This window comes from Sciurus vulgaris (assembly GCF_902686455.1).
Source record: "Sciurus vulgaris genome assembly, chromosome: 5".
Taxonomy (NCBI): Eukaryota; Metazoa; Chordata; class Mammalia; order Rodentia; family Sciuridae; genus Sciurus; species Sciurus vulgaris.
In genome coordinates, this window is record NC_136465.1 from 13,462,419 (window position 1) to 13,490,233 (window position 27,815).

The 27,815-nt window shown below is 48.0% G+C and overlaps 1 protein-coding gene across 1 annotated transcript; it reads left to right on the forward strand.

Annotated features, from left to right (window-relative positions):
* Window positions 1–9,975: 9,975 nt before the first annotated feature.
* On the forward strand, window positions 9,976–13,220 carry NKX2-6 (NK2 homeobox 6; the record flags this gene model as incomplete). Its single annotated transcript, XM_079140461.1, has 2 exons — window positions 9,976–10,252; window positions 12,616–13,220. 2 exons carry the CDS (start codon window positions 9,976–9,978, stop codon window positions 13,218–13,220), a joined length of 882 nt encoding a protein of 293 aa, XP_078996587.1.
* Window positions 13,221–27,815: the final 14,595 nt, after the last annotated feature.

Sequence of the window (27,815 nt, forward strand, 5' to 3'; positions counted from 1 at the left end):
CAATTTAAATTACTAAATCAAAGAGGTTTTTGGTGTTTTGCCCAGGTGATTTGTTTTTTGAGGGGTAGGAAGATTTTATTTAAAAAATCACCTACCCCACACACCACACAATATACAGCCATTTTAGAGATGACCCTATATTCAGTCTGTGCATAGAGAGGTGGCGACATCTTTCACATTCTCAGAGAGCCTTTACAGAAATGTGCAGGTGGGTACCCTCTTAAGGAGGTGCGACCTGGATGGATGGACTCAGTCCTGGCAGGAGAGCGCCACACCTGGCGTTCCCCTCTCACTAGGCCTGTGATTGAAACAAGTTATCGGACCCCTCTGCGCCTCCACATCTCACCCCCAGAATAGAGATAATGACGTCTACCCTGCTTATCTCCCTGGGACATCGGTGAGATCATGAAAGCGCAAAGTACGCGGTATACCAGACACTAAAAACATCCAGAAAGGATCTGTCTGACCTTGAGGGTCAGACAGTACGTGTGAAACGCCTCTCACGGGCTCTGGGGACACAGCGATGGACTTGATCGCATCCCAGGCTTTGAGGATTCTCAGGGGCTCCGCAAGACCAGGCATGGCCCGCGTCTGTCCTGCCGCAGTTCCGCGGAGCGCGGCGCTCCTCCTTGGCGACCCGACTCTACCTTACAGAGGTGGGCGAGGGTAGCGGAGCCGCCACCCTCTGCACCGCGCGGCGCCCGAGGCGGCGCTGATCATTCTATCTTGGTCTCTGCGAGACACACACACACACACACACACACACACACACACACATACACACAGCCACTGATCCTAGAGTTTGTTTTTCCAGGGGTTGGGACTCTGCAGCCGCGGGTTGGTGGCCGGGCACTGTCGTTCTCCGCGAGGCGGCGGGCGCTGGAATGTTAATTGAGGTGGAGCTGCGGAGCCTGGGCAGATAAGCGTCGCGGAGCAGCGTCCTCGCCTGCCCCAGCCTGCGGCCTTCGAATCCCCATCCGGGCAGGCCCCGCACCGGGGAGCCTGGGCCGATCACAAGCCTCTGATGACTTCCTTTTTCACGCCAGAAGTCTTGAGTATTCGCCGGAGGCGGCTGCGGGCGCCCGCGCAAGGGCCAGGGTCGCAAGTCAGGCCCCGGCCTCTGCCTAGCAGAGCAGCGCAGCCAGGAAGCGGGTGGTGGGGAGGTGACGCGGGGAAATTGGGATGCTCGCCAAGTAGTAAAGAACGAGATTAAAAAAAAAAAAAAATGTTGTGCCGCTATTTTAAATAATTAATAAAAGAATCTCCTCCCGTTCCGCTCCACCCACATCCCTCCCTAGATCCCAGATTTCACAGTGATTTTCAGGAGTTCACAGCGCCTCTGAAAGTGACTGTAGGCAAACCGTTAAAATGGTCCCAGCAAGCCATTTACAAAACGTTAATATTAAATCCTTAATTCACAGCATACACTCGAATACACTAGTGTGTAAATAACAAAACCATACATGCTGTAAAAATATAAGTGGATTCCTCTTTATTTTCGGTGTAAGGAAAGGTTTTCTCACCAAGATCCAAATCGTAGAAAATAATAATGTGACTACATTTAAAAACAGGCAAAAAACTGTATAGAAGTCAAAAGATAAACAGGAAGAAAATATTTGCAATTTATATCACAGATAGTCAAAATCACTGATTTTGAGTAAGCTTAAAAATTGATCAAATAATAGATGAAGAATACAATTTATGTGCATATACATGTCTATGTATATGCCATTCACATATATCTTACATACACATATGTTCTCTCAAATGTATATACAAAGGTGTCTACCTCAGTCATAGAGAAATGCAAGTTAAGGCACTGAGATACCATTTCTGGATCACCACATTGGTGGGAGTGAGGAGGAACGGTCATGCATTCTGTTGCCCAGGATGTCATACAATGCTGGTGGAATGCAAACCTGGTAAATTTCCCACAGGGGAAATACCCAAAAGAATTCATATATGATTTACTTTTGACCCACATCCCACTTCTAAGAGTCTCCTCTGAAGATACACTTCTTTTTTTTTTAATAATTTTTTTATTGTAAACAAATGGGATACATGTTGTTTCTCTGTTTGTACAGGGAGTAAAGGCATACCATTTGTGTAATCATAAATTTACATAGGGTAATGTTTGATTCAGTCTGGTTTTTTTTTTTCCCCCTTCCTCCCACCCCTCCCTGAAGATACACTTCTAACAATACAAAGGTACAAACAATCTCATTGTTTGTAATTTTGAAATAATGAGAATATCAAATGCTCATTCACAGGACAGTAGCTGGGCTGGGGATGTCACTCAGTGGTAGAGCACTTGCCTAGCCTGTGTAAGGCCCTGGATTTGATCTCCTTGTACCACAAAAACAAAACAAAAACACTTTGTAAGAGTATAGTTGTCTGTACTGTGGTACACTCACACAATAGAATATTTATTAGGCAATTGTAGAAAAGAATAAGGAAACTCTTTATGGTGTGATTTCCAGGATATATTGTTAAGTGAAAAAAGCAAATTGCAAAAGAATATTATATAAATGAATGGGTGCTGGGAGCAACCTGTGCTAATGGCAGAATTTCACCTGAGGACAGGTGACCTACCTGCCTTGAGGGGCAGAAAAAAGGATGCATCAATGACTAACCAGTCCATATGATAATCAGATTCACACCATAGGTTTTAATAATGAAAGTGTCACTACAGATATAAATGTTATCCTTCATTACATGAGTGAAATCCAGTGAATAAAGGTTTGCTGGCAACATGCCACAATATAAGTCCATAGATTGGATAGTCCTGGAGAGTCTTGGAATTTGTGCTATTTATTTTTCTGTCCTGAGGGCTTTGCAAAATGTTTTAAATATAGGGTAACCACATGAAAACTTATTCACCATTTTAAGCAAATTAGTCAAACTCAGCTAATTTGTAACATATATCTTGATGCATATATAAAAAAGAATTCAGATCCTTTTTGGGAACAAGATATTCATGAATGAATGAGAAACTTCTTGTATTCATACAAATTAGGTTACTAAAAGGTGTTAGTAGTCCATCACATGGATATGGCATTAGTGTTTAGGATTAAACATTGTTCTCATTTTACAGAGTAAGTAATGTGTATAATGGGTTTAAAAAAATATCCTCAGTATTCTTGGATTGTTTATTTGCAAATTTACCTACATGGTAACATTTATGTGTAACTGCAAAATCGACATTTGATAGCAATGGAGGTTATGACATATAAGAAAGAAGAGAAACAGAAGCACGATAGAACCAAAAAGAGGAGCCCCTTACTCTTTATAATGACCCTCCAAAACCTTTTATTAATAAAGTTTAACATTGCGCCAAGTAACAGAAAAAAAAAAATGTTCAGAGAGCTGAGTTTCATTATTGCACTGCAAGCAATGTCACATGGGTATAAACTTGTGATTCAACTAATTGATATCTATCACATTTCAATTACATGAAATGTCTTTTAAAAGTTATAACAAGTGTATCATTGCAAATATCTTTCCATACCTAGAACCCTGTCTTTTGCACTTTTACTTTAATATTGACTTCATCCTGATTATTGTACAGGTACCTTCAGATTCTGTTGAATTATAATATTGACCATCATATCAGAAAGATTGCTTGCCAAAACTTAGAGCCATTACAATTATATTCTGTATTTTAAATATGAGAATTTTTTTTCATAGAATACTATTTGCATTTCAGTACCAAACTTTACATGAAATTTATAATACTGTAATAGACTACAATGTATTCAATTAAGAAATAAATTTACACATTGTAGTAAGGTTAAGAAAAATATTGTAAATATCTGTGTGTGCGTTCATGTATGTAGCAGTGTCTCTCTCGTGCTGAATATGACAATAAATTCTATTGTTGCAAATTAAATTCAACTATTCCTTTAAGAAATAAATTATACAGTGCTAAAAAAATATATGGGGTGGTCATATATTCTCATTTGCCTGGATTATTTGCAGTTTATGCCCAATGTTCCGCCCAATTAGTGTTTCCTTTCCTCTTAAAAGTGTCCCAGTTCATGGGGTGTGGTGTCACAGACCTATATCCCCAGATTCTCAGCAAGAGAATTGCAAGTTCAAGACCAGCCTAGGCAACTTAGTGGTATCCTGTCTCACAATAAAAGGACTGTGGTAAGGCTCACTGCCAGACCAGAGCATTTGCCTAACATGCGATAGGCCCCGGGTTTGATCCCCAGTACTGAAAAATAAAAGAAGGAAGGAAGAAAAGAAGGAAGGTGTGTATCTCAGTTTGCACGTTGGATTATATATGATTATCTTTTCCATATAGAACAGAGTCAGGAAATATCTACTGGAAAGAATAGAATAATCTGGAACATATTGACTTACAAGTTTCATGGAAATTTAATGATATTTAGTGAATATTTGAACAAGGATACTAAGATGTACTAAGTAAAAAGGTAGGAGGAAGCAAGATGATCACTGAACAATTGCCTTAATCTCCGTCTGTGAAAGAGCACCATTCTAGAAATGAGGAGGCAGTTGTGGTCCATCCAGGTTTCCTTGATCTTTGTCTTGGTTTCCTCACTTATTAGCCACAGATCTCTCTGAGTTATTTTGAGAACTAGGAGAGATGAGATGTAAATGTGCATTAAAATTTTTAAAAGAGAGCTGGGGATGTTAGCTCAGCAGTGTGCTTGCTTCAAATGCAAGAGGCCCTGGGTTTATCACCAGCAGTGGCAGCAGCTGCATAAAACAGTCCAGATCTGCTTGCCAAATTCCAGGTACTTTTCAAATTTTTCTTTTCATCTCCAAGGGAACTGATATGGGATTGGGGACCACAAAGGTGAAGAGTGATGGCTTTGTGTTGGCAACTCAAAGGGCTGTGGTAAAAAGAGCAGGTAATGAGAAAAGCTGGTTTCTGATTTTTCTCCACTTCTGTGTTCTTTACCTACAAAATAGGATAAGCCATAGCCATCTCTCAGCCATCACCACATTGTTCTAGGATGATTTACTTGTGGATTATAATATGCACTGTGAATAACAGGATAGGCAATGAGCCCAGATTAAGATCTTTTGTTTTGTTTTTGTTTTTGTTTTACTGTAAAGGTAACTCTATGAAGTTAACATGTAGAAACATTCCAAACATTCCAACTAACCTTTGTCCTGGGATGGGGGTGGGGGTTGTGTCAGGACAGAACTGAGTGAAGGCTACAGACTCAAAGGTTAACCAATAGTTAACACTTTTCCAATACCTGTTTAGTATAGATTTTGACCAATAGCCTTGGTAATTTTCTGAAACCTGATTAGCGTTAACATTGACCAATGCCCTTACACAGTCGCTATATAAACCCTTAGACTAATACACTTAAATGGCAGCACCTATAGGATCCCCCCCTTACTCTGTAGGAGCGCCTTCTCTTTTCTTCTCACTTGGATAAATCCTGTTCTTTTACTCTCACTCTTTCTCATCCCAGGATTTCATCCTTCAAATTCAGGAGACAAGAACCAGGAAAGAAGTCACTGCAGGTAGCTGGGATCTGCTGTGGGAGTGGGGAGGGAGCAGGTAGGGCATGGTCTGCCATTGACAGCTGCAACACTCCACTAGGCAGCAGTGGAGAAGAATCCAGCTTTGCCAGCTGTGACCTTTACAGATGATACCAGCAGGCATTCCCCGGCTCTGATAAAGCTAACACCAAAACAGGCTTTCTGGGCTTCAGAGGCTGCCAACTGCCAGCAGAAGCCAAAAATCTGGATTCAACCAAACTTAAGCTTCATAAGGTTATGAAAATCTGTACCAGCAGTCACCAGGTATGGGAACTTCTCTGTGTCCTGAGTCACTTCAGACATGAGTAGTTTACTGCAAAGGAGAGGCAGGTGCAGAGCTCACAGGCATCGTGCTTCAGCTGACATCCTCTGTGTTATCAGCCAGAAGCTTGAGATCCACACAAAAACCACTATCAATGGCACTGCTTCACAACAAGAGATCCATGTTAAGTCACCCTGCCATGTAAAAAGGAGAAATAGGAACATATGCACGTATCTGTCCCTTTGTTTCTGCTTTTAACATGCATCTGTCCATTTGTTTAAAAGTAAACAAGCACAGAAAGGATAAAATAATGAGATTGGGAATGTGTACTCACCCAGGAAAAAAGGGAGATGGAAATAGGAACAGGAAGGATAAAAGCGCCAGACTCAGTGGCTCAGGCCTAAGGGGGGAGGATAGCAAGTTCAAAGCCAGCCTCAGCAACCAGCAATGGCTAGATGCTAAGCAACTCAGTCAGACCCTGTCTCCAAATAAAATACAAAATAGGGCTGGGGGTATGGCTCAGTGGCCCAGTGGCCCTGAGTTTAATCCCTGGTATCCCGCCCCCACCCCCACCCCCACCCCCCCAAAAAAAAAGAAAAGAAAAAAGAAAAGGATGTAGCTCAGTGGTAGAGTGGGTGTTAGCCCTGGCCAATCTCTGGGTTCAGTTCCCAGTCACAACCCCCCATCCCCTGACCGCACATTATAGATGGAATGCAATAGGAGATAAGGATTTTTGTTATAAGAAGGGATTCAATAAATTTCGGGTACAAATCCAATATAATTGTGTAAGGTATAACACTGCATGGGACTCCAAATTCTGTCTTCTGTGCAAGAGTGCAAGTTCAGATGAAAGACCTTCCACTTGGTCCTCGGTAGGTGCTCAAAACAGCTGTGGACCTAAACATTGGTTTAAGCATTATGTTGTGTGACCTGAGTGGTTTTGTTGTTGTTGTTTTCTTTTTTGTTTGTTTGCTTTTATAGACTGCATTTTGATTCATTGTACACGAATGGGGTACAACTTTTCCGTTTCTATTGTACACATGACCTGGATCACAGAGATGACCACGTCTCCACTCATGAGCAAGACACACACACACACACACACACTTCAAGCTGTACTACATTATCGGGGTTGCACGGGCCTGCACCTAAAAGCCCAGAACTCAATGGTTTTTCTGGTCTTGAGGCCCCATGAATTTTGCTCCTGGCCGCTGGCGTGCTGGGCAACCGCTAAAGCGACCCTAATTGACTCAGAATACGCGAGAAAAAGGTTTTGGTTTCTTGCCAGGTGCTCTCTGGGCGCACGGGTGCTGTAGGAGAAGGGCTGGACGCAAGAACCCCAGGCCACAGGAGGTGACTTCGGGAGGACAAAACCCTGAAAACCAGGAGCTCAAGAAGCTGAGCTGCAGTACCGGGGTTGCAAGCTTGCAAGCTCCTGCCCCACGCCACGACCGAGACACCGGAGACACCATCTCTCTCCCCACCAGGGTTTAGCAGGTAAGGTAGGGACAACTCTCCCGAGGTTTGCGCCAGGTGCACCTCGATCATTCCATAACAGAGTTCGTATTTGCACAGCTTGAGAAGGGCTAGAAAGCTTTTGAACGTCCCATATCTCATAGATCTGCACGGTAAACCAGGAAGGCAGGGCTGGGAACTTAAGACTAGAATTCGAACTCAGTTTTTGACGTCAAGTCCCCCCGCCCACGACGTCCTTTTTTTCTAGAACTTGACAGTTGGCAGCGAGAATTCCAAGCGATAGGGCTCTGGCAGGTTTCGGTTTTAGGTTTTTATCTGAGCTGGCCCCGCCCCCGCCCCTGGCCCCCCAGCCCTTCTTGTCTGGTGTCCAGTGGGTGAAGAGGGGTCGAGCGCCTGCGCAGAGTCTTCAACCCGGGTATTCCAAGTCCTCGGCATCTCTGTGGTGTCGGTTGGTTGGTTTATGTAAATAACCCTTCAACCAGACAGTAGCCAGCACCTCTTGGGGGAGGGTAGGAAAGCGGAATTGATCTAGGAAGCCTCGGGATAATATGTTTTAATGAGCTATAAAGTACTTGATTCATTAATGTTCTACATGTGTATCCCGAGGAAATAATTTAAAAGATGCACGGATATAAAGGGACAAAGATTAAAGGCACAAACACGAAGGCACAAAAATAAAACCTTATTTACAGCAGCAAAAAACAACCCCAAATATTGTCTAAAAGTATAAACAGTGATACATCCATAAAGTAGAATATTAGATTATTACTTTAAATAGTACTTGAAAAAACTAATGAAGTACTGGACTTGTTTATGATGTCAATTTAAACATATACAAACTCAAACATACCCTGTGAGCTTATACATGCAAATGTACTGAAAAAAAGTGTGCTAAAATGTTATCTTTGCATGGATTTTATTATATTTTCAACTTTTATCTATAAAGATCAGGCACAGTTGAAAATAATGGAAAATAACCAGAAAATACGCTAGGATTTAAAAAGCCCTGTGAGTCATCACAAAATTTCAAGATCTCTTAGGACAAAAAATATCTATTAAGAGAGAAAGAGGAAGAAAAGGAAGGAAGGAGAAGGAAGAAAAAGAAAAGGTTTACTGTTAGGTGACAGTTTCCTTCCTATAAAGAGCAGGGCATCTCAGGAGCCACCTCCCCCCCCCCCCCCCCCCCCCACACACACACACACTTCTCACTGATTTCTACTCCTCATGGGGAGAAAAAAAAATCAGGGAACATTCAGAACACAGCTTCGAGATAAATAATACATGATATCATGTAATTTTGCACACACGATCAAATTTGCTGAAATTCCGTATGAGTTTTTTTTTATGAAATTTTGCACCCAGTAGCTGGAGGGGAGGTGGTCAGTTTATCTGTATTTTAGGAAATAATATCCGAACTGCTCTTGTAACACTGAATTTGCATAAGAAGGTTTAAGAAACATCAACTCGAAATCCCGAAAAGCACTCTAGTGAGATCCCAGAGCCCTTCAGTAAACACCCCTGAGACTGCGGACCCCACGTCACGTTCACTTAGCACAGGGAAGCAGCAGGAGGACATCTCATTAAATTCTCCCAGACGTCTCCATTTTTATTTTTTAAATGAAGACGAAGCTGAAAGAGGTTCGTTCTTTGCCCAGAATCCACAGTTGTGTTCCAGATCAAGGACTGGCACTGTCCCCGTGTTCCTAACAACGGTCCCACACTGCCTACCTTAACTCAGTGCCCGCGTGTCCAAAGAGCTTTTCTGGGAAGGTAATGCCGCCACTGAGGCGGGTGCCGCCTTGATACCACACGCAGGGAGCCACCAGCCTTAGGGAGGAGAGAGAGGAGGAGGGAGAGACGAAACCCGGCCGCGAGAGGCGAGGTGAACTCCTCTTCCGAGCCTTCTCACGGGCGGGTGGGAACTACTCGCCGAGTCCTCAGAGAGGACCGGGTCTCCCCCAGTTGTAGACCCCACACTCCTTTCACGCTCCCGGAGAAAAGGCGTGTCTGAGCTCAGCTAAGCCAGACGATCCCAACTCGGTTCACGCCCGGGCGGGTCAAGGCGCACGCCCCCTCTGCGCTCTGGGGGGCAACCCGCCGCGGGCCCCCAGCCTTGCTGGGGCGAAGGCCCCATCGCGCACCTCCAATCCCGCAGGTGCCTCGCGTTCTTTACCTCACTTTTCCACTGCCATCAGAGGAAGACTGGAGGACTGAGCTAAGGCCAAGGCCGACTGGCCCGCTCCGTTGCACGGAAAGAACGCCACCTCCCACTCCTGGACCCTCCGGGGGAGGCTCCCTTCGCACCCTGGGCTGACTTCGGAAGCCTCGGCTTGGAACGTGTTGACCGAGACCTGAACTGTGCGCAGCACCGTCTCCCCGGGTTTTTTGCTTTTGAGAATCATCTAAACCCCCCAAGACGGGCGGCTGGGGTGGGGGAGGTTTAGAAGGGCGCAGAAACACTGCGCTTAAGGAGGAAAGGTGCAGGACTAACCACGTGGTTTCGGCGGGAACCAATGGGGGGCCGCAGTCTTCTCACTCGGTCCTGGTTCCCCAGCCTCCAGAGATGGCCCAGAGGCAGGCGCAGTGTGGAACACAGGGTGTGTGTCCCAGAGCGTGGGTCGGTCTCCGGGGTCTGCTGCCACAAAACGAGAAGCTTAGGGTGCAGTGCCCCGCGGGACCCGGAAATATTCGACTCCACCCCCTCGGCCTTTGGGATGCTGCTGGGCCGGGTCACCTCCACCCCCTTCTTCGTCAATGACATCCTGCGGCTGGAGCGTGAGCAGAGTGATCCCGAGACTTTGCCACAATGGGGGATGCCGAGGAGCCCAGAAAACTCTCACTACCTGGGGATGGACTCGGAACCGCGAGGGTCAGAGGTTAACAACGCTGGTGATGGGGGTGGCTGCGATAAAGAGCGAGGAGGATCGGAACCTTCTGGGGGACCGTGTGAGGCAGTCGTGCAGAAGGACACGGAACGAGTCGGGGAGCCACGTGAGTAAGCGCTCGGATCTTCTAGAACCCGGTAATACTGAGGGAGGGCTTCGTTACCCATCCGGGAAAACGCATCTCCTATCTCGTGGGTCCTAGAATCTCACCCCATTTTCCTTCATTTGAGGAGTCCAAAAGACAGGCTCCTCAGTCTCGGCTCCTACTTCCTCCGGACACCATTGTGTTTCACAAATCCTATGAAATTAGGCCCTGAGTATTAAGGATGACCACAGCCGCCCCCAATAGTTCCCACAAAGGTATCACCCACATAGCCACAGTTCCCAGAACGTTCAGCTCCTGGTCACCAGGTGAAACCCTCTACTCCACCACCACCCTCCCTGTCTGTCCTACATCGTCAGAGAAGAACAAACAAACAAAAACCCTCTAGCAGTGGGACCTCCTTAGCTCTGAGGCCAACCCTGCCCAGTTCTCAAGGCTTGCTGATGGCCTGGCCAGTTCCAGTTCTTCCACACGGAAAAGGAGAGGTGAAGACTAGGTGGTGTCTGCTGCCAACGAAATGCAAGGTCCTAAGGGCTCTGGTGCTGGGTCCTCTGCATCAGGGAGCGTGTTGAGAGCAGCGGGGTCTTTAACTGTCCTGGGAGAAGGCTCCTGCCTGCCCAGTCCTGGCGCTTGGTCCCTGAAAGTGCAGCCGCCCCGCTGGCAGAGAGGAGCGGGCGCCTGCAAACCGCTAGCAGGACCCGAAGGAGCAGGCGAATAGGGTTGCCGTGGCTTCAGCGACCCAGGAGACTTAGGCAGCAATGAAAAAGCCTCCTCGCCAAGCCTGTGTACCTCGGTCGGCTTTCCCTCCGCAGGTCTGCGAAGCGGAGTGGCGCCTGGCGGGCCGGCCACAGCTGTCACGGTGGGAAACAGCAAAACTAGCCAAATACAATAAAGAGGCTGGTGCGGAGCAGGCTGGTTATTCACTGACTACCGGATCCTGGAACACATTAGACTTTGTTGTCGAATTGGAGAATCTGGTGGTTTTTCTGCTGTGGACTCTAAATACTGAACTCCCTCTGTGCTGCTCTGCCAATTTTCACTTCCGCTTGGCTGGGAAAAGATCAAGCTACTGCGACTACCACTGTGTTCTTCCAGCTGCGGGTTCACACCATGCAGTTCCTTAACAGAAAACCTCAGTCCGAGGGCCTGGAACTGAGTCTGGGGCTCCCAGCCTATTCCTGCTAGGGAAGGGACTGTCCTGATGGGCTTCACGACCTCATGCTTCCACACTAGAGTCATCTAATCTTCAGAGAAGGAGGACAGGAGAGACTCCAGATTGCAACCAGGTGGGCTAAGGGTGTGGCATGTGCCTGGGGTGCTGGCAGCGCCTCAACTTGTGTAGTCAGCAACTTTTAAAGGGGGTCTTGTTGGCTCTATAGCATCACCGAAGGTCAATTGCGTTTGATTTGTTAAGGGAAAAAATATTCTCCATCCTATTCTTCTTTCGATGTCCTCAGTTTTTCTGAGCACAGGATCTCTGAAGGACATTTTTCTTTCCCCAAACTTTTAAGTACCAAACAACCCTATCCCCACAAGATGCAGTATATTTGGGAATTGAAAGCCGAATTCCAACCCGCCTGGCTCTGATTAGGCATGTACCACCAGCCTCCCACGAACTTAAACGCCCTCCATGACCCCTAATTTCTCCTGGCTGAGTTTCCGTGGGTGAGTTTATACCCATCCTTGGGTGAGACAGCAATTAAACCAAGACAGGAGAGAGGTGGGAAGAAGGGAAGAAAAGGCTGCATCTTGGTGGGGCTGAGCATAGAGTCACTGTCTGGAGTCGCTTCAGGAACTAGGACCTCACGGTAAGACCAGTGCCACCCACCTGCAAGGAAGACCCCAAAGGAGGAAGCTGGTGCTTCTTGAAGAAGTTAAATGTGGATCTCAGCTGCATATTTCCCTTAAAGGAAACTTCTGTTTCCAATCCAAGGGTCAGATGCTAAGATACATTTCGTTTCATTTTGTCAAATTGGATTAGAGCATTGCTTTCACCGGACGAGTCCCCTGGCGACAGCCAAATGCTTCATGACCAAAGCCAGCGCCCACTTGATCCTCGAAGCAAACGTTTCCTCAAACCCGACCACCATACGCATCTTGAGAAAATGGTCTCAATCGAGTTTACCTTCTAGAAAATGATATGTACACCAGGGACCATGGAGGGTCACATTTATTTATGTTCCAGCGGGTTAAAAAATGACAAAGCTCAGAGGAGCGGGACCTTCAGACTGGCCCGGGAGGGGATGGCGGGGAAAAAGGGATGCACAGTGAGGGCTGCCAGGGAGAGGGCGTCTCCAGAAGACGCTGTGCGAAGCGCTGGGAGGCCTGAGTCTGGCCGCTGATGGTGTCCTTCCTCTGCTTTTTAGAGCCGGGCCTGGGCGCAGCCTCATCCCTCCGAGGCGGGAAAAGAATGCTGGAGCGCGGCGTCGGGACCTGCGGTGGCGGCACGCAACAGCCCAAGGCGCGACAGCGGCGGAAGCCACGTGTCCTGTTTTCACAGGCACAGGTGCTGGCCCTGGAGCGGCGCTTCAAGCAGCAGCGGTACCTGTCGGCGCCCGAACGCGATCACCTCGCCAGCGCGCTGCAGCTCACGTCCACGCAGGTCAAGATCTGGTTCCAGAACCGGCGCTACAAGTGCAAGAGGCAGCGCCAGGACAGGTCACTGGAGCTGGCTGGCCACCCACTAGCGCCCCGCAGAGTGGCAGTACCGGTGCTGGTGCGCGATGGCAAGCCCTGCCTGGGCCAGGGCCAGCCGCCCTTCTCCGGCCCCTACGCCACGGCCACGGCGCCCTACTCCTGCTACGGCGGCTACGCTAGCGCCCCCTACAGCGCAGGCTATGGCGTCGGCTACGCCAGCGCAGGACCCGTGGCGCCCGCGCCACTGGCCAACTCGGGTTTCAGCCCGGGCGGCCCCAGCGCCACACCTCAGGGCCATCTGCCCTCCGCGATGCAGGGCGTCAGGGCCTGGTGAGGCTCCTCTGCTCCACAGTCCCCACCAGGGCCAGCTGCTCGGTCCCCTCCTCTCCCTGCTGAGGGTCGCGCCAGGTTGAGGGGCCACAGGCGTGGAGGGAAGGGGCCCTACTCCTGGGATCGACCTCTGGTATTGTGAACTGCCCCAGACGAGCCACCGCGCTGGGGCGCTGGAAAAGTTTTTCCAAAAGAGACGTAACGCCAGGCTTTCTTCGGCCGCCAGCGAAGCAGCACCGAGAGGACAGAAAACCAAGGAGGTCGGCAGTTGCAGGCGTTGAAGCAGTCCAGGCAGGTGACTTTTAGGGTCTCGATTCCTGGCAGTCCAAGATGATCTCTGATTTGTGTGCGACAGCCTGGAGGCATGGGAGACAAAGGGGACTCCATCCTCCAATTAAAGGAACCAGGTGTGTTGCGGGGTGGGGGGGGGGGGGGGACTGAGAAGAGCGCGGGAAGGGAATGTAGATCAGGTAAGAGGAGGACCCAGGAGGTTCCAGAAAACGGACTTTCGCCGCAGGTCATGTCCTCCTGAGGGTTTGAACACTCGGATCTGGGACGCTAGTAATCCAGGGGAGAGCACTCTGGCCGCGCCTGCGGTCCACAAGGAGCCTCTTCTCTCTTCGCAGTCACTACATTTTGTCTCACGTCCAGCACAGTGCCCGGAGTGACCTTACCGCATACACTTGTTGTGTTTGCATAATTGTTTGTAGACATTAGAACCCCTTGTTTTGGTCATCTTCTGAACAACTTTGAATCAAAGTAGTTCTAGGGAGACAAAAACTGATTCTGGAGGTAGGTTATCTGATGTGTTCTCTTGGGTTCCCATTTCCCTCCTGACGGAATTTCTTTTGAAATGTAATCAGTTCCTGAATTCTGAATCCAAATAGGAGGGCCCCCACAGGGGACTTACCCTCTAAAAAGGTGAAAACCTAAATTTAGGCTCCCTAAAATTATAAAAATTCTACATCCACTCCCCCTGCATATTCTGAGGTCATACAAACTGAAGACTGGAAACAAATTCTGTTTCTGAAGGAGGATCAAATAGGAAATTGTTGGGCTGGGAATGTAGCTCTGTGGCAGAACCCAGCACGAATAAGGCCTCCGCTTCAATTCCCAGAACCACAAATAAGAAATTTTCTTTGGCAGAACCAATTTAGAAGGAAATTTAGTAGATAAATCTGACTTGGATTACATTTTTAGACGATGGAAATTCTGGTTCTCTATCTCCCTTGGTTCACTAACTTAACAAAAGTTAAATTCTATAATTTAATAAATTCTCATGTTTCATTAAAGTGTACCCGCCCTGCATTTTTTCCTTAATACCAAATGGAAGTTGCTTGCTTCTATGAAAATGGTACTTGACTGTCAATGGCTTATAGCCCTTAAAGTTTATATGCTTAAACCAAAAGAAAAGACAGTGATTAATTGTTCATTATTTTTTTCTTCCTACCGCTTCATGACATTGTCTCTCCTCTTTGTTTTGATCATTCCTTGCTCTTATTTCTCCACTTTCACTGCTAATAAAAGTGTATTTGGAAACACACCACAATGTCTTTCAATTAGTATTGAGTCCCTAGGATTACAGAGTGCAGGACGTAGAAACTAAGAAAACTAAGGGAAAAAAGAGATCACACTTAAAATCTCCATAATGTGAGAATCACCTTACAGTGTTACCCCCTCCTCTTTCACCTTTGGGCTATTTCTCAGAAGAGAAGAAGTTATCCTTGGACACCAAACTTAGATCCACGACACTGGGGTCTCAGTCCAGTGTTGTCTCTGAATTGTGATCTGTCAGGTCTTCAGTTGTTAAATAAATTGTATGTGATTTTTCTAAGATCAGATTTGCAAATTCTATGTTCATTAAAAAATTTCTTTGGGTAAGGTCCATGCCCGCAAATACAGGGCATCAGGGTGTGGATCCTTGGCACAGAGCAGGAAATTAACAAATTGATCCTCTTCATCCTCCAGCTTCCTTCTAACGTAGATAAGTAACAGAACCAGTTAACAGACTGCTCTGAATAGGTCTTGGCTGCTGAATTAGGGTGACAAAAGATGTCCAAGCCCTCTCCTCGCCTTTGTCTCCTACCTGTGGGAAAACTTGAGAATAAAAACCCTGGGCAAGGCTCTGGGGGAGGAAGGAGGTCCAGGCCGGTCTCCAGTAACCGCCATCGCCGCTGAACATTCCTGCCAGGGACAGGAGAGAAAATAAGATTCTACTGACACCTTTAAGGAATGTATTCGCTAAGTCGGGTAGCAAAGACCAATGAGAGAAAGGTATTTAAAAATACAGGGTGGTACATTTTGAAAGTCAAATAGGACAGAGAGGATGAGCCTTCTCTAGAGAAAGAAAACTGGGTGGGAGCTGGCGTGCTTGGGGGGCTGTGCAGAAGAAGAGGGGCCTGAGCCTGACCAGTGGGGGTCACCCTAGCAGCACTATGCACTGGGAGAGGTTCCGGAGAGGCCCGGGACTTTGGGATGGAGACTGTAAAGGGGCCCTAGTTGTTTGAGACCCAAATCAAAGCCAGTACTGGTGAATCTGCGAACTGCACTCAGGTGACCGGAGGGCTATGGCGTGAGGGCACTGCTTACATCTACACCCCAGATCCTGACCCAAGATCCAGTGGTCTGCCTCACTTTTTTTTCACACCACTGGGGCAAAATGGCAGAGTCACAACCTGGCTCCGGGGAGACACCCCTCTCACAGTTAGTGGTGACTCAGTCCTCAGGCTCAGGGACCCCAGCATGAGCCCACATTTTCCGTTCTCCTCCCCAGATTGCTGTCACATCTGTATTTGGCTGGTCTTAAAAACAAAAACAAAACTATTAACAGAAAAACCTACTCTTCTGCAGCGGATGTGACTTTCAAACCAGGAAGTTTGAGCTTCCCGAGACCCCAGAGATTCCTGAAGGGGAGTGAAGGAAAACTCTCTTCTCCCATCTCTCCTCTCTGCCTGGCAGGATCATTTCAAAACAAGTCTCTCCCCAGCCCATCTCCTCCACCCCCAGCCGCCAGCCTTCCGTCTCTGTAATCTCTCCTCCGCACTGAAAGCTGTCCCTTTTTGTGTGCGTCTTACCGACAACTGCTTATCCTCCCAGGGCTTTTACCAGGGAGCCGCTCTGTAAGCAATCAGCCTCTTATCTGCATCTTCCTTCAGCCCTATCACTCCAGTCACCTCTTAATGTTCACAAGTTCCCCAAATGGGAAGTAATTGACCTCTAAACAAAACAAAAAAGCTCTCAGAGAGATAGCAGAGGTTCCTTTCCTGACTGTCCCAGGGCTGGGGTCTCACCTAGGCCAGGTGGATAAGTCAATAAATCTGCAGACTTCCTGGCTCCCTGTCCTTCCTCTCTGGTCCCATCCCCCTCAAATCAGGTCCTCTGATCCCATCTGCAAATCGGGTGGAGTCTACCCAGATCACAGACTTGCTTGAAGTTTGGGGTATTTCTTTTATAATGTTATCATTATTATGATGATCAACATTATGATTTAGGGAGTGTATTCAAATCTTTTAGAACTTCCATTTGAAAATAATTTATGATGCTTGGCGTTTATGCCAACTCTTTAATTTATCAGCTCCTCTAACTAGTCATTTTTCGTTTTTACAAAACAAGAGAACTCCAAGGCATAAAGGCTGTGTTCCTTCCTCCTCTTCCCCTGAAGAAGTCTTACAAAAGAGATGAGGGAGGCAGGTTCAGAGTTGTCTCATTCTGGTCCCAGTTCAACAAGAAACATGCTCTGTGACCTTTAATCAGGCTCCTAAACTCTCTGGGCTTGCCTCCACATCTACAAAATTGAGGATCTTTGAGACTATTATTCTGATTTGAGGTGGCTCCCTCTTGATGTCACATGTCTTTAATTTTTAAAATTTGGGAGATAAATCACATATGCAAAAGAGTACACAAAACCATTGATCTACAGTTTAATAACTGTAAAGTGAACACAGATGAATTTTCATGCAAAGTTAGAAACCCCTTTCCTTTTCCTTTCCCAGAGGAGGTGTCAGCTGTTCTGACTTCTGAGATGATCGTTTTCAGTCTTTATAGATGTACTCCTACCGACACATGCTTCGCTACATGCTTTAATTTTACCTGGTCTCAATGTTACATTAATAGCATCGTCCTCCTGGCTGGGGCTGTGGCTCAGTGGTGGAGCACTCGCCTAGCATGTGTGAGGCACTGGGTTCCATCCTCAGCACCGCATATAAATAAAAATAAAGGTTCATCAACTAAAAAAAAAAAAAAAAAAATTAAGGGCTGGGGAGATAGCTCAGTCGGTAGAGTGCTTGCCTTGCAAGCACAAGGCCCTGGGTTCCATCCTCAGCACTGCAAAAAAAAAAAAAAAAAAAAAAGCATCATCCTGTATGTATTCTTCTGTGATTTGCTTCCTTGATGTTTGTGGGATTTCTTCAAACTCTTGTGCCTCTTTAGTTTGCTGGTTTTCATTGCTGATTCTATGGCATGAAATACATGTACTTCCATGTATGTATTAGCTGAAAAATGCAGTCAGTACCCTTTCTCACAGGCGCAGCTGAATGCCACAGCTGGGATTTGTCCTGGTCCCTCTTGCCTTTTGTGCGGTCTTCCAGTGGTATACCTTTGCAACGACTGTCCAATTTCGCTTTGGACTCGCCACATCCATCTGGGGTACAGTAGTTGGCCTTCTGTATTGGGGATCCAGTCAACTTTGGATAAAAAAATTATTTAAAAAAATTCAGAAAGTACCTAAAAGCAAAACTTGAATTCCTTGCCTTGGGTCCTCTGCTGAATCCAGGAGAATGACGGGCTGTGTTCAGTATGTCAAGTCATCAGAGAGGAGTTCAAGCAAGTGGGAAGATGTGCATAAGTCAAGCGCTCCAGCCCCTGGGATTGAGCATCGCTGCGTCCTGTAGGAGGTGGGCAGATGTCCTGCAATCAATGCCCTGAGGATACCGGGACCCTCAAGATGCCTCCCATCCACAGAGGAAGCATTCAAGGGCCAAACTTAGACGGCTGCACTGTGAGTTAGTGGTGGAACTGGAACTAACCCCCTGACCCTCTTCTGTCCTCTAGCCCTGGGTTATGTCCCCTGAATACTTGGCAGAGTTTAAGTTCTTACACAAATCAGGCAATTATGAAGTACCTTTGTTTTCTTTATGCGTTGAGTGAAAGTACCTAAGAGGGGTAGAACGCTTTGGGAAAGATGAAGAGGGATAAATAGGGGCTGCAGTGCAGCTGGGTAGTAGGGTGCATGCTTAGCATGGGGGTTCTCTCCCAGCACCCAAACAAAAAAGAGGGGTAAACTCAGAGCAGGAGCAGGAGGGAGGAGCAGTGGCTTGCACCTGCCCCCTCCTGTGCCCTGGGCACACTGTACCTAAGGGCTCTGTCTTCCTGTCCCCGTTTCCATTTCTCTCCACATTTTCTGCTGCACTTTGAATCTCCAGGGACTGACTCAGGGTGGCCAGCCCTTGAGAGGGGGGCCCATTCAGCCCTGAGCTGTTTCTTCTCCTCAGCTCCAACCCCCCCCGCCACCCCACACACACAGTGAGAGAGCTTCCTGGAAGCCCTCTGCCTTCCTCTCAGACTGTTTAGACTCCTCCAAACCCCTGCCCCCATTTCAACCAGAGAGAAAGATGTGGTCTTAGTGACACAGTCCAGATTCCACCATAAGAAAAGCAAAGATATGCCCAACGCCCCCCACCACGAACCTCAGAGCGCTTTCTAAGTCCCCTTGGGGCCTGGCTCATAAGCTGGCTTCAGTCAAACCTGTCTCCTCCCCATCTCAGCCTCCTTGACTTCTGCCTCCCGCTGTCACCAGCCCAGCTTAATCCTCTGAAACCCATGGGCCCAGGAAATTGGAATCCTAAGTGAAGACTTGAGTGGGCCAGAGGGACCTTTCCTTTCATGGCCCCTGTCTTGCCTTCCTCTGCTGGGTCTGGACACTCTCCGTGGGAAGCCTGGTGCCCAGATTGGATGGGACCCCTGACCCTGGAGTACCTTGGTGGTCCCCATCCCATGCACTGACCCCTCAGGCCTGCTGTCCTCTCTGAACAAGCAGCCTCATGCTTTGTGTGCTTCTGACAGACCCTGTGGGCTCATGCCATTGGTCGATGGATCACATGATCAAACAAGAGAATGGTTCCTGTTTGGTTCCCCTGAACAGCTCCACAGTGTCTGAGGTAAAGACCCAGGCTCTAGGCTTGGCAGCCAGAATCTTCTGGAAGAAACCCCTTCCTTGTGTGGATAGGTACTGGCTCCTGGCAGGGGTTGTCTGAGCCTCAATAACAGGAACCACAGCCCTGGTGCTGTCCAGGTTCCCACACAAGTTGGGTAACTAGTAAGGTCCTTATGCATTTTTCACTCAAGGCATAAAGAAAACAAGAGAAAGAAATCCCCTTGCTTTTCAACTTAAATTAGCAAGTATTAAGAACATTTGACTGAGCAGAGCAGGAGAACATAAGACCAGTATCATCAAAAAATATTCACAAAGGAACTTCTACTAAGTGTAAAGCCATTTCCCCTTCACTGAGAAAGCGGGCAGAGGGTAAACCAGAGAGACACATGGATGCATAGAACAGAGCTCCCGCTATTAAGAGCATAATGTGGCCAGGAGAAAGAGGGCATCGTAACACCACGTGGGAGCATGCACAGGGAGCCAAGATTCTGAGTAAGTCCTTCATCCCAGTAGTGGAACACCTACACTGTGGCTTCTATCTGGAGATTTACAATGGGAGGACGTAACAGAGATGTCCAACTGTCACCTCACACCCCTTTCCTTAGTAATTCAACCCCAAGGCTCAGTTAAGCACAAGGCCTCCCATCAGAAGACTGTGTTTCCCAGGCTCCTTTGCAGCTGGGAGTAGTTAAGTAATGAAGTTCTGGGACATAGTCCTCAGTGGGAGGGACCCTCTTGCCACTTCCCTTCTCTTCCTGCTGCTGACTGGAAGACAGAAGAAATGGTGGGAGCAGTAGTAACTATTTTAGATGATGAAAGCAACAAGATGGAAGAAGCCTAGCTCCTCAGCACCATGAGAACATCACATGGATTTTGTTCTGCTTATATTCCAACTAGATGAAAGACAGTTAACTTTTTCTGTTTTTAAGCCACTGTTATCTTGGCCTTTGTTACAGCAGCTAAACCTGTATCTGAACTAACAAAGAACACAGGCAGGTAGTTAGAAGAGCAATGATAGATGTTGGCAAGTCAGAGTGGTCCAGGAGAGTGCCATCAAAGAAAAGGGACTTGAGACAAACCCCTTGGAAGGAATATACTTTGGATGGGTGGAGGGGAAGGACAGGAAGTGTACATAAAGGGACACAGAGGAGAACAAAGAGCACAAAGTGCATGGGAACCAACGACTTGGGGGAGGTAGCATTAGCTTCCAAATTAGCAGACGGAGGCTCCTGGTGATTAAAACAGTTAGCCCAAATCAACGCCACTAAGGGGCCAGGTAGAAGGTGAGCCTCCAAATTCCACTGCTCTCCATTACACCTGTTGCCTTTTAGTACCTGTTGCAAAGTGCTGCTTCTTACTGTTACGAAACCACCTAAACTTGCCACTGGCCTTGCCAATTTGCACCCAACACCTGCATTCTAACTAAAAGTGATGTCTTTCTGATCTTGCGGTTTTCATCCAAGGTTCACAGAGAGTAGATCAGAGTGAAAGGAACCCCTTCAGATGTTTGAGATGTATAAGATCTAAAGATGTCCCTGGGACTCAGTTTTGAAGAAGTTACCTTTGTGTTGGAGACAATGGACACTGCTTGCAGAACTTAAGCTGCCCACCAGGGGACGCCATCGCCTCCAGTTTCCTGGAGAAAGGGAATGCTCCACAATCTCTGGGCCTCCACCCAAAGCCTCTGCATTTGGCTCCAGGTAATGTTTCAGGTTTCTACTTCAGGTCAAGCCCTCTGCCTTCCTGTCTGGATACTGACAGTTGGGCATGAACGGGAGATAAGGTCTCTGTAGACGCCAGCTGTTGTGGGCAATGGTTTTAATGTGGAGGTGCTGGTGGCTATGCAATCAGTGGGGTGCTTTACAATGGACAAATGTCTTCCACAACACTGGCTCATTTAATTGCCAAATGAGAAAGTCCTCTTCTCACGCCATTGGTGAAATTGGGGAAATCAAGGGACCTATCCAAGATCCCCCAGCTTGTAAATCAGTCAGAATATAAATGCCACTAATCTTGTTCTCAGGTCCTCTGTCCAGGGTTGACCTTGTGTGTCTAAAATTTAACTGTGTTTAGAAACGAACTCTGGAGGATTCGTAAAGCAAATATTGCTAATAGCTTCTCCTTCAACAGCTGTCCAGGCTTTAAGACCTTGCAGGGAAAGTGATCTGTATGATCATTGAACTATCCTCAACTCAGAGCAGAGGTCCCTAACCTTCCTGAATTGAAGACAGCTTGCAGAATTGATGTCACTGAATCTACTGGGCTCTGGTTTAGCTCTGCTACTAACCACCTTTGTAATGGCTGGTTTTCCTCTTGGATAAAACAGAATAACGTTAAACCAGCTATGATCAAGAAGACTCTTTAAGTGACAGAGACCCAACTCACACTCGCATGAGCAAAAAACTCAAGGCAATTTGTTGGCCCACAGAGCTGAAGGGCAAGAAGGTTGAGCTGGACCTAGGGGTGACTGGCACCAGCCTTAGTCCCGAGCGCCTCCCCATCCACCTCTCACCTCCACCTCGGCACGGGCGGCTTCAGCATCACAGGCTGGCTGAACCGGCTGCCAGACACACAGCTACTGGCAGCTCAGGGCTCAGCCTTACAGCTCCAGTCCCTTGCCACCTCGAGTGGAGCATGAGTCAGCTCCCCGTCACCCTGGGGACAAAATAACAAAGGAAGGTGAGGGTGTTTTTGATAAGTCAACCTCAGTGGCTGGAAACCTCCCATCCTTCTTCCCCAGGGTTATGCTGACCAGGACAATGGACTCACTTGTAAATCTCAAATGCGTGGCCTCCACCGTTGCTTACAAAGGCAGGGTTCACATGAGGGAGGGGCGGGGCTGCAGTGCCACGTGGCCATACCTGGCCTTCCAGGGAGGGAGCAGTGCCTCCACCTGTCCAACAGTCCACAAATCCAAAGGAAGTGAGCCAGCAGCATACTCCCCTGGGATGGATGTCACTCTGCATCCTCTCTTCCTGTCTCTGAGGTTCACATTATCATCTCTGAGGCAACAAATGGAAAATGGGACCAGCCTGGTAGCCTAAGGCCCACCGGTGACGTCACCCTTGTGCATTCTTATCTATGCAAATTATTGCTTCTTGAGGGCTTTGTACCTGCGGTTGCACGTACTTCGCCTTCTGCAGCTTGAGTGATCTTGGAGACATGGGACAAAGGCTGTTCTTCCCTAACTCCTGTGCCCAGGTCGAACTGCAAGCTCCCGGAGGGCAGACAGCATGACCATCCTGACATCCCATTTCCCAAACTTAAGTCACATAAATCCAGGGACAATCCCCACTCATTTCTACTCATCCCTTCAATATGCAACATTTCCTCCTCTAGGCGTCCATGACCACTGCCTGTCAAACCTGCTACATCCCGAGCCAGAGGGTGTGCATATGGGCTCTACCTTTTATTAGCTGAGTGCCACCGAAGTTAGCCAGTTTCTTCCTGCCTCTGCTTCCAGGGGGTGTAACGGTGCTCCTGCATGGGGTGCAGTGAGGGCTGAGTTCATGTAAGCACAGGGCTTTGAACAGCAGGTTCTAAGCATTAGTTAAGAATTGCTACTATTGTTTTAGTGGCAAGCCAAAGATTTCTGTATTGCTGAATTTCACCAGTTTAGAAAGGGTTTAGAAAATGCTTTCTCATGGAGTCTGCACGCAAACCTTGGTGGCCCGCCTGTGAAATGGACCAGCCTCCCCGCCTCGCACTGAATTTTCAGGGCAGCAATGGCTGCCTTCCGTCAGCAGCAAGTGCCTACCTGGCCTTCTCCTCTCCTCTGCTCCGGGTTTTCACCTCTCCAGCTCTCTTCCAACACTTTTCCTCCTGCCCAGATCTCAGATGGCACCAAACAGCTTTTACCTCTGCGTAAGGGAGATAGCTATCAGGAAGGACTGGGGCCACCATGCCCATGAGCCATGTTTCTTGAGGCCTCAAGCAAAGCTCATCAATCAGAGTCACCAAGATTTTCTCAGTAATTAGATCCTCCCAGCCGTCTTGTCCTACCCTCTGCTCCCCTGATGCTTCCTTTAGTTGGCCTTGACTCTCTCCAGAGGCCTCTGAGGGAATGTCTGCATGACCTGGTCTGTCAGTGTTTCTATTTATCAATCAGTTACCTGCTGGCTTTGACAGGAGGACACAGGAATGGGTTCTTACTGAAAGACCTTTACTTTTCTGTTAGCATGAGTATTAGTCCATTTTCCATTTCCGTAACAAAATACCTGAGGCTAGAAACTGTATAAAGAAAAGAAGCTTATTGAGTTTACAGTTTTGTAGACTAAAAATCCAAAATCAGGGAAGCCCCATTTCTTCAGACTCACCAGAGTCTGAAGAAATGGCCACATTTCTTTGGCCACATTGGCCATGTCAGTGGCCACGTTGAACATTGACAGTGGCTGACAATGTTTGCAAAGTTGACAACCATGTTGACAATATTGATAGTGGTCACAATGGCTGACGGCATTGTGGTGGGAGTCTCTGCAAGAGGTAAAGATCACATGGCGGGACAGGAAGCCAGAGAGGGATGTGCTGCTCCATAGCAGTCCCCTCTTTAGCTCCTTCTGAGGGCACAGCCCAGTGACCTAACTGCCACTAAATGTCCTGCCTCTTAAGGGTTCACCACCTCCCATGAGCTTCCAACACGTGAACCCTCAGGGAACAAGCCCTAACTATATCCTAACGAGGGCAACTTGTCATGGAACTGCAACCCTAGCAGAGGGCTTCAGCTGTGACCGTGACAGTTCCCTTCTTTTCACAAAATTCATAAAACAAATCAAGTGATAGCAATTATCTCTGCCTTTTTTCTTTTCCCTTTCTGTTTAAAATATTTGATAGTAAAAAAAAAAAAAAAAAAAAAATCACAGGTTTCAGGAAATAGAAATAAAACCAGCCTACACATTGAGAGGCACAGATCAATTTCCACTTGGTCACTAATGTGTAATTTTGGGTGAGTCAATTAAATGCTCTGAACTTTTGAAATGATGCCTCAGGTCCCTCAGTATCTTTATCTGTGGGTTTTTGTTTTTTCTTTTTTTCCCTGTGGTGCTAGGGATGGAACCCAGGGCCTGTGTATTCCTGTGCGTTTTTAAGTACATGCCCATGACTCTGCCTGTTTCTGGACAGTCCCTTCTCTCCTGCATACCCTGTTTTCATTCCTTCTGGAATGTTCTCCATCTCCCTTCTTCTCTCTCCCTCAGAGGGGAGGGGAGCCTGGGTACATACCTGAAGGAGATAGAGGCCTTTCCCATGACCCAGGCATTCAGACATCAGGCTCAGCACAGGGTGGTCTCCAGGGCCCGCCCTTCCTCCCCCCCACACCTGGGGTGGCCATGTTCCCTGGGAGCTGTAAAAACACCAGCAGGAACTGGTCTGCCTCACCATCATCCCCGGGAACTTCAGGGGCAGGACCTGCCTCAGGCCAAACATGAACTCCTGGCTCAACAACTTAGACTTGCCCCAGGGAGCCGTGGCTGTGCAGTCTAAAGTGATTTTCAGGAATATGTCTGTCAGAGACGCTTGAGCCAGCAGCCCTGGAAGAAAACAGTTTTCTTTTAGAACAGCTTCTTTGGGTCCCTGACCCCAACAGTCCGTAGATGGCTCTGGGGAGCCAGACGGCATCCGAGTCCCCGCCCTGGCCCCACAGGGGTCCCCACCCATCCTATGCTTAGAAACCGGCTCTGTATCCTCTGTTCATCCACCCTGGGCACCATCGTGTTGGGGTGGCTATGACAAGGCTATGACAATCTGCTTCGCTTCTTGGGGGCACTGAGAACCAGAGGGATTGGGAGAGAAAGGTCTCAAATTGCCAGTGGCAGAAAGTGCAGGGGGAAGGTCAGAGCCCCCTCCTCTAGACAAACATCCCCAGTGTGTCTCCCAGGTGAGGGCCTCTGCTAAGCTGTTGAGCAGACCAGGCGAGGAAGGACTGCGGCCACCCAGTTAGAAGGCAGCTGTGAGTGAAGTGACCAGGGGCACTGTTAGCAAAATACTGTTGGGCTCCTATTGCCCAATAAATCTTCCCAGATGGCTTTTCTTGGGTGATGTGCACTGATGAGGGACACCATGAGCTATTTTCTGCTGCCGAAGTTTCGCAATCTACTCCCCCCATGTCATGTCCGTCTCTCCCTCTCTGAGCTGCTCAGTGCCCTCAGCTCCTCGCTCTTAAAGCCAGGAGTCCCCAGACCAGTAGCACTGGCATCCCTTGGTTGCTGGCTAGCCGTGCAGAATCTCAGGGACCGCCCAGACCTACGGAAGCAGAACCCGCATTCCAGCAAGGTCTCAAGGTCTGAGAAGAGCTGTCCCACCACCCCACCTCCTCTCCCCGGGTTCATGGTCTGAATGCCCCTCGAAAGTCACATGGAACTTTAGTGGCCATTGTAACCAGCTGTTATTGCAGGAGGGGATCCCCGAGAAAAGAATGAGCTTGGGCTGATTTATTCTCTCTCTCTCTCTCTGTCTCTCTGTCTCTCTCTCTGTCTCTCTCTCTCTCTCTGTCTCTCTCTCTCTCCACCTGAGGCCCTCTGTCATGTTGTGGGTAAGGAAGAAGGCCCTAGCAGACGCAATCCCTCCATCTTGGACTTCTCAACCTCTAGAACCATGAGCTAAATAAACCTCTACTGGTCATAGTTTAGCTAGCCTGCATCATTCTGTTAGAGTAAGTGAAAAGTTACAAAGACTTCAGGTTAGTTTTCCTGTGCTCTGGGCTGTTCTATGACCCCTCTCCCCTCTTGCACCTCATCTCTGTGTCTTGTGGCCTGAACTCTGTCGACCACTTGGTGGAAAATAAAGGTCAGACTAATTCATGCCATTAGGTCAATGTCTGAGGGAAATCTAATGTCACCAAGCCTACAAAGCACTTTCATATTAACACATGACAATAACCCAAATGCCACATGGAAAAAATACAGGGCACAGAGTGAGATCAGAGGGGAGGCAATGCCCTTGAACCCCTCCAGGCAGGCAGCTGCCTATGATCTGGGCCAACCTTGCAAAAGGTGGTTTTATTTACCCCTTGTCCCCATTTTTGATGGTTCTGCTATCATGCTCCTTTGGGAGTGGAGATAGGAGAGAGGGAAAATAGTTCAGCTAAGCAACGAATTCTGGAAAGCAATGGGAAACAGCTGTGATCCTAAGGGATGTGTGCACAGTCCTGTCTACTTGCCACACTCTCTGCAACTCTATTTTCTCCTTCCCCAGTGTCAACCAAGTCAACTGAACCCAGACCCTGAATGAGCCTGATTTGCTTCCAAAACCATCTCTGAACAGCCAAATCGGTAGGTGCTCATTGAACACCTGAGGTGCCTAGTGCAGGACTCAGTGGGGACAGTATGGACTTTGGAGGCAGAACAACCCCTTAGCGGTGCCAACCTGAGCATGCTGCCTTCAATCTCCAAGCCTCAGTCTCTTCATTTGTAAAGAAGGACCCCCAAAGGGTTGTAGTGTGGACCAAATGTCTATAGTGAGCCACAGACCCATGGAAGTGAGTGCAGCGTGGCCATTGGATGTGTGAGCCTTCGCTCCCCTTTCCTGGTGTGCTGCAGAAAAGGAGAAGTTGAGTCAGAACCCTGAAGCCTGACACAGGGTTCTCTGGGCTTGGCTGCCTGTCTTCTGCCATGTGAGAACCTGGCGCTCCTTCCCTCTGGAGGACACAGCCACAAGGCACAATCCTGAATGTGGAGCACCCCTTTCCAGACATCAATCTTACCAGCACCTTGATCTTGGACTTGCCAGTCTCCAGAACTGTGAGAAAATAAGTTTCTGTTCTTTATTTAAAAAAAAAAAAAAAGAACCCATTTATGACATCATCTTATAGCAGCACAAAATGGACTAAGACAACCAGTAAGTGGAAATGGTGGCTATTCTAAGGCAACATAAGATCCAGTGCCCAATGAGCAGCCGAGCCATCAAGAAGACTGGAGAGGTCTTCGAGGTCTTTTGGGTGGAAACTGAACCAGCGAAGATACACAAGAGACTGTAAATGCACACGCAGCCCGGAAAAGGGCCTGAGGTTAGGCTGGGGCAGGACTGAGTGGGGACGAGATGACCAGTCAGCAGAGGAGGGGGAATGTCAGCAGGGAAGGAAGGGGAGGCGGGAGGCTGAGGCTTGCGTGCAGGAGGCCCTGGAGCACCCTGAGAGGCTGAGTTTCCGTGGCTGGAGAGTGCAGTGAGCACCCCCACGCAGGCCAAGGCAGGCTCGCCCTGTGGCGCACTCTGTACTCTAGTTCTATCAGGGACTCCTGGGTTCAGGGTTGCTCTTTGTTTTGTCTCTTCACAAGGTCCCTGGGGATTCCAAGACACAGCAAACTCCCAGAAGCTCCTTCCAAATGATTCTTGTCTCTGCATGACTACAATGTCTTCAGCTTCCCTGGAGGGAGGGAGGGAGGGATGGGGAAAACAAATGGGACCTTTTCTGTAAGGTGCAGACCATGAACTTGAACGTTCCAGTCCAGCTCCAAA